The sequence below is a fragment of the Silene latifolia genome, chromosome 9, assembly GCF_048544455.1.
Source record: "Silene latifolia isolate original U9 population chromosome 9, ASM4854445v1, whole genome shotgun sequence".
NCBI lineage: Eukaryota > Viridiplantae > Streptophyta > Magnoliopsida > Caryophyllales > Caryophyllaceae > Silene > Silene latifolia.
Genome location: NC_133534.1, coordinates 174,068,694 through 174,075,795, shown reverse-complemented (window position 1 = coordinate 174,075,795; position 7,102 = coordinate 174,068,694). Strand labels below are relative to the sequence as shown.

The following is a 7,102-nucleotide window of genomic DNA, read 5'->3' as shown; positions in this document are numbered from 1 at the left end:
GTTTTGGTGAGGTCTGTACTGTCTACTATCCATAACTATTGGTCTCAGTTGTTCATTTTGCCTTTGGAGTGATGGATAGAATCGAGCATTGTGTAGGAACTTTTATGGGAAGGGACTGATGCTTACTCTAAGGCTCCTTTGGTGTCTTGGAATTTCTTATGTAAAAAGAGGAAGGATGGTGGCCTTGGTCTGGTTGATAGTCATATCTGGAATATTGCTGCTATTGGGAAATTGGTGTGGTGGCTAGTCTCTAAAAAAGATCTTTTGTGGATTAAATGGGTAGATAATATTTACCTGAAGGGGACTTCTATTTTGCATTATTCTCCTACTAGTTACAGCTCTTGGTCGTGGAGGAAAATTTGTGCAGTAAAAGACAAGATGCTCTGTGGTTATTTCAATGACAAATGGTTGGGGGAGATCTTGATTATACTATTGAGAGTGGTTATAATTGGTCGACTCTTTCATTTCTCGGCAAGATCTCTTGGTACACTGAAATTTGGAACAAGTTCAACATTCCCAAACATATCTTTATTCTTTGGCTAATTAAGCAAGGAAGACTATTAACTCTTGATAGGTTGTGTAAAATGGGCATTGCTACTAATCAGGCTTGTTATATTTGTGGTGCTGCGGATGAGACTCATTCCCATCTGTTCCTTGATTGTACTTATACTAACAGATGCTATAGCTTGCTGGCTGAATGGCTGAATATGCAGGGCACTGCTCTGGGTTTGCGATCTTTGTTCGAGGATGAGGAAGTTATCGGGTTCCAGAGATTGTTGATTTGTGCCCGAGTAATGCGAGTTCAATATAGGGTGTGGCACAAAGTAGGAATGTTTGTAGGGTTGATGGCTATATAATCCACCCAAGGCAGGTACTGAAGGATATTCAGGCTGATTGTAAACTAAGGTTGCAAGGGTTATTGCTAGGTTGTCTTAAAATATCTGATAAAGTATGGTGTATTAAGCTAGGGCTTCTGTAGTGATGTTTTTGTATGTGTTCAGTAAGCCTAGGGTGCGTCATAGTTCAGTCTGTTAATGCTCTTGTCTGAGTATTAACGCAAATGGTTGTTTGTATGAGGGTTGTCTCTATTCAGGAGATACTGATATTAATGAAACTCACATTTCCACCAAAAAAAAAAAAAAAAGCACAACCTGAGCGGCCGAGCCAATAACCTACCAGAACCCGAATTATGCAATTTGCAATCAATAAAATAAACAGACACACACACATAAAAAAAAAAAAAAACAATCTGACTGATGCCACATGCTCAATAACACTACACTTAAACAGATCTAAAATCTACCTCAATTATTTTGACGACGACGCTTTCTGCTTATTTTAATATTGTCAACCCATTCACCTTCCTCATGGTCGTCTCGTACATATGTCAATGAATCTTCACCCTCATCATTAGGGGAATTGTCATTTTGAAAAACTTTAGTTGCTGGACTTTCTTCCAACTCCACTTCCTCATCATAATCATCAATATCATGGCGAGATCTCGGTGATATAACAACTGACCTCCTCTTATCCCCTGGATCAGTCACATAAAACACCTGTTTCACTTGACGCGCCAGTACATACGGATCTTCCTTGTGACTAAGCTTCTGAAGGTTAACCAAGGTGAACCCAAACTCGTCATATTCAACTCCAGCATGAGAATCAACCCAATTGCACCTAAAAACCGGCACCGAGAAGCCTAAATAATGTAACTCAATGATCTCTTGAATCACCCCATAATATAACATTTTACCACGCACGGGATGTTTATCTTTGGCACTAGCAAAATGCATAGCCTCAGCCTCTACTGTTACACCACTATTCTGCATAGTACTAGTTTCATCTCGTTCACTAGTGTAGAATGTGCAACCATTTATGACATATCCAGAATAAAAAGAGGCATTGAAATTAGGCCCAGAAGCTAAAGCCTTGAGTCGATCAGATATGCAATGGGATGAATCTTCAAATTCAAGCTCTCTCCTAACCTGGTCTTTCAGCCAGCTACTGAATGACTTACTATGTTCGCTTAGTAATGATTTCTCACTTGCTCTTCGATTGTTTTCCCGTAAATAAGCAATGTGTTTGTCTATATAAGGTTCAACTTCATTCTCATTAAAAATAATATAAGTGTGAGCCTTGTGCCACTGCTCATGAGATAAGTCAATATGCTTACAACCTATAGTCCCTTTTCCTCCGATTCTTCCACTATGTCGTGACATTGGAATCCCAAACATCTTTGTATTTCCTAGGTATTCACTACTATAAGTTACAGCATCTTCACAAAGAATCCGCTCAGCAATACACCCTTCAGGCCTAAAATGGTTCTTCACATATCCTTTGTAAGTCTTCATATCTCTTTCAAAAGGATATTGGTTTCTCAAGTAAACAGGACCGCAAAATCTTACCTCCCTCACCAAATGAATAGTTAAATGAATCATGACATCAAAAAATGATGGAGGAAAGTACATCTCTAATTGGCAAAGAATGACTACAATTGAACTTTCCAAGGAATTCAAGTCTTTAGGATCTATGACTTTGCTATATATAGCATTAAAGAAAGAACACAATTTAATAATAGTTGAACGAACATTCTTCGGCAAAACTGAACGAATAGCCACGGGTAGTAAATGTTGCATCAAAACATGACAATCATGAGACTTGAGACCTACAAGCTTCAAATTTCCCATCGACACAAGACTCTTGATATTAGAAGAATAACCCTCAGGGACTTTCACACCCGCTAAACACTCACAAAATTCTTTTCTCTCTTTTCTGGACATTGTATAAGCGGCCGGGGGCAAAAACTTTTTATTGTTCTTGTCGACAATGTGTAGTTCTTTTCTAATCCCTAATGCTTTTAAGTCATCTCGAGCATTAACACCGTCTTTTGTTTTTCCCGGGACATTTAGTAGTGTACCAACTAAGCTATCACACACATTTTTCTCAATATGCATTACATCCAAACAATGTCTAACAAACAAAAATTGCCAGTAAGGTAGGCGCCAAAACACAGAACATTTCTTATATCCTTGTTTAGGAAGGGTAGACCCACTAGTTTTTCCAAAAATAGTCTGGATGTCTTTCACTTTTTCGAACACCTCTGTACCAGTTAACACTTTTGGGCGTCTATTCAATTCTTGTTCCCCATTGAAAGCCTTTTTCAACATTCTGTAAGAATGATCATCTGGCAAAAAACAACGATGCCCATCATAAATATTCTTTTTAGATGATTTAAGCCACTTTCCCGTAGTACCATCCTCGCATATAGGACAAGGTGCTTTTCCTTTAACGGTATATCCAGACAAATTACCGTAAACAGGATAATCTTGGATAGTGCAAAACAACATTGCTCTAAGATTAAATGACTCCTTTCGATATGCATCATAAACTTCTACACCCGTTTCCCATAAAATCTTTAAATCATTTATAAGGGGGGCTAAGTACACGTCGATGTCGTTTCCTGGTTGTTTAGGGCCAGAAATTAACAAAGAAAGCATCATGAACTTTCTTTTCATGCATAGCCAAGGAGGAAGGTTGTAGGTAACCAAAATTACCGGCCAAGTACTATAGGTCGTACTAAGTGAACGAAATGGATTCATACCATCTGTAGACAATGCAAGGCGTAAATTTCGAATTTCTTTAGCAAACTCGGGATATTTTCCATCAATAAACCTCCATTGTGGGGAGTCAGCTGGGTGTCTAAGCTTACCATCCTTAATTCTGCCGTTATGATGCCATGTCAAATTTTTTGCATCAATTGCATTTGAATAAAGACGTTCAAATCTTGGTATAATAGGAAAGTACCACAAGACCTTAGCCGGCGTTCCTTCCTTCTTTTTGTACCGTGAGACATTACAAGTAGGGCAATTCTTTAATGATTCATACTCATCATAATATAGTATACAATCGTTACGGCAGGCATGAATTTTTTCATAAGGTAAGCTCATTGAGCACAATATTTTTTTTGCCTCATATGTTTTACTCGGGAGAACATTATCACTTGGAAGCATATCTTTCACTATTTCAAGTAATGCTGTAAAACCCGTATCACTCAGACCATGACTTGCCTTCAGATTATATAACCTAAGTACACTTGACAGTCTAGTATATTTTTTGCAGCCTGTGTATAAGGGCTTTTCGGAATCAGTTAACAACGACTCGAATGCAGCCGGATTTTCATCAAACTTTTCTTGAACATCTCGTAACATATCCTCTATCCTATCACCCTCATTACTTGTGTGAATTTCGGGCATATTAGTCCGAACATTTTCCTCCTTATCTTCCCCATGCCAAATCCAAATAGTATATGTTCTATCAAAAGCTGATTTGGTCAGATGATTAAGTATTTGATCAACTGTTTTATGCAGAAAATTATGACATTTAAAGCAAGGACAAGGCAACCTTGTACGGCCTCTAGAGTTCTTAACAGCAAAAGCGATAAAGTCTTTTATACCAGCTATATACTCAGGGTCACCCGGTTTTGATGTTGATATCCAACTCCGATCCATATCTACACCAACACATACGATTAAATTTATTGAGCTTATTCAAACTTCTAAGTAGTTCTGACAAGTTTAGATTAAATTTTCACGATATATAGCGCATTAATTAATTTACTAATTTTTAGATAGTTGAAGCTAACCAGAAAACTTCAAGATAGAGTCAAGGCAAACACAAGGACCCGAACTATCCCTTTTTTTCCAGTTAAAGACCTATACTATTAAATTTTCCAGTTAAGGAACTCACTAACCCATTCTGTTAACTTCTCCGTTAATTGTTTGCACACTTACTGCCTTACCCATCTGCATCTTTGGTTCTTTTTGACAATCAATCCCAAAAAAATTTTGTAACCAAAGAAGGCCAAGGCCAATTAATACTCTGATGGATTTTAGATTTTTAGGTTTAATTTGTTCTTCTATTTTTTTTTCTTGAAAATATAATTAATGAGAAAATTATGTTTATGAACTGGAAGTTACAGTAGCATTACATCATACGCAATTGAAAAATCTAGCGGAAAGGAAAAAAATAAAACAAATGAGATAACGAAATCGAAAAGTTAATCTATCTCTTAGAATATGAAGGAACAAGCAATTCAATAATCCATCAAGCAGCTAATATATCTCGAACACTTAAATAAATCCGCCGACATTGATATTTTGCTCAAAGAAAACTCTATATCCATGGTTCAGAACTAATAATTTATAAAACTCAAAACAAAAACAAAATCACCTAAATTACACTCATGATGTAATGTTTGTTTGATTTTGTTTAAGATGAGGGATTGATTTTCAAGATGAACCAAACATGCAGATGAAGGCAGAAGTGTGCAACGAAACAATTAACGAAAAATTAACAAAATAAGTAAGTGAGTTCCTTAACTGGAAAATTTAAAAGTATAGATCCTTAATTGGAAAAAAAAGGATAGTTCGGGTCCTTATCTTAGCCTTAACTCCTTCAAGATAGCATGAGGTCATACAACTGTACTATAAAGAGTAAAGTATATGCTGACGACTTGAACTATGTCAAACTTTAGCTTAAGGACCTAAAGTTCGAAGTCGAGTTGTATGGTTATCTGTATAGTTCAGGATCATCCACATAAGTAAGACGGTTTTATTTTATAATTCGAAAAAAAACACGAGATGATTTAGAACTCAAGTAAAGCAGCCACCGGCTAACTCATTTCCCAAAGGAGGAGCTAGTAATTGTCGGATAATTTGAACAAAAAGGCAGAGCTTCTTGTGTTTAAGGCTTCAATGAAGGAAATGTCTGAGAGCTTCTTGGATATCAATACAGTACCTTCCATAACTTGAACTCGTGTTCTTGTTTACGCCTCACATTCCTCCTCAACAGCCAATTTGTACAATTGAATCAATTTTAACAAGTTCTCTTTATCTGATAGAGCAGGATGAAGATCACGAAATTCTATTTTCGTTTCACGCACAAAATTGGTCCAATGGCCGCGGTGTAATTTTACCCCAAAATATATTACTGTCTATCTAATATCTCAATCTTAATACTTAACTTATCTCACACATCACAAACATAGACCAAGTTATAACTCACCCAAAAACCTTAAACACCTGCAGTAATTTTACCCCAAAATATACAATTTGACTTCAAACGACTTGCAGTTAACTAGAAGATAATCAATTAACCTACTTAATCATATCATGACCAATTAAGAACAAAACATTAAATTTAAAGCAACATAAGAACTTGATACAGTAATCAATTAACCCAAATCTGTAATTTCACACACAAAATCAATGTCGCAAGCATAATTGCAATTCATGTAAAAAAAAAAATATACCTGAAAGAGGTTGCTGCTGCGTGGCGTCAACTAGTGCTCCAATGGCCGCCGGTGATAAATTAAAGAGAAGATCGATACTACGATATTGAAAACTGAATTATTTGTGGGGGGAAAAGTTTGGCACGATCGAAATATATGGCGGCAAAGGTTTGGCAGGAAGCTTAATAGGTAGGAAACGTGAGATGTGAATGTGGGAATTTGTTTAATTAGGAAACTATTAGGATTTCTAGGGCCCATTATTAGTGAGGGATTGTTTATTTATTTTGATAAAAAGATAAGAGACCGGTTGTATTTAGAACACATTTGTTATCAAATTCTATGAAACCGGTTTTGTAACATAACCGGTGTATTATTAGTGATTCCTTTGCCCATAATTGTAGTAGTGAACTGTTACTATGTACCCAGTTTGTCTAAGAACATTATTTCAGTTTCCGTACTTGATAAGGACGGTTTTTCATTTTTAATAAGAATAATAGCTGTATTTTCTCTTTAAATGAAATGATTTATGGCAAAGCAGTTTCCATGAATAGAATTTACATCTTAGATCAAACCACGAAAGTATTACACGTGAATAATAAGAAATTAAAGGTTGGTGACAAAGATCAAACCTATCTATGGCATTGTTGAATGGGACACATAAATGAGAAACGTGTAAAGAAACTCGTCGATAATGGGACTATTCCCGCATTCGATTTTTCTACATATGGCACGTGTGAATCATGTCTCATTGGCAAAATGACTCGAATTTCCTTCAAATGTGTTGGAATCTGCACTAGTGACCTATTAGGACTT

The 7,102-nt window shown here is 36.4% G+C and overlaps 1 protein-coding gene across 1 annotated transcript; it reads right to left on the bottom strand.

Annotated features, from left to right (window-relative positions):
- Nucleotides 1–1,304: 1,304 nt before the first annotated feature.
- Nucleotides 1,305–4,508, bottom strand: LOC141601912 (uncharacterized). The gene has a single exon (XM_074422218.1). The coding sequence runs from the start codon at nucleotides 4,506–4,508 to the stop codon at nucleotides 1,305–1,307; it is 3,204 nt and encodes a 1,067-aa protein (XP_074278319.1).
- Nucleotides 4,509–7,102: the final 2,594 nt, after the last annotated feature.

What these genes read in the sequence shown, in the direction of transcription:
- LOC141601912 (XM_074422218.1), bottom strand. Translation starts at nt 4,508, where the DNA reads ATGGATCGGAGTTGGATATCAACATCAAAACCGGGTGACCCTGAGTAT.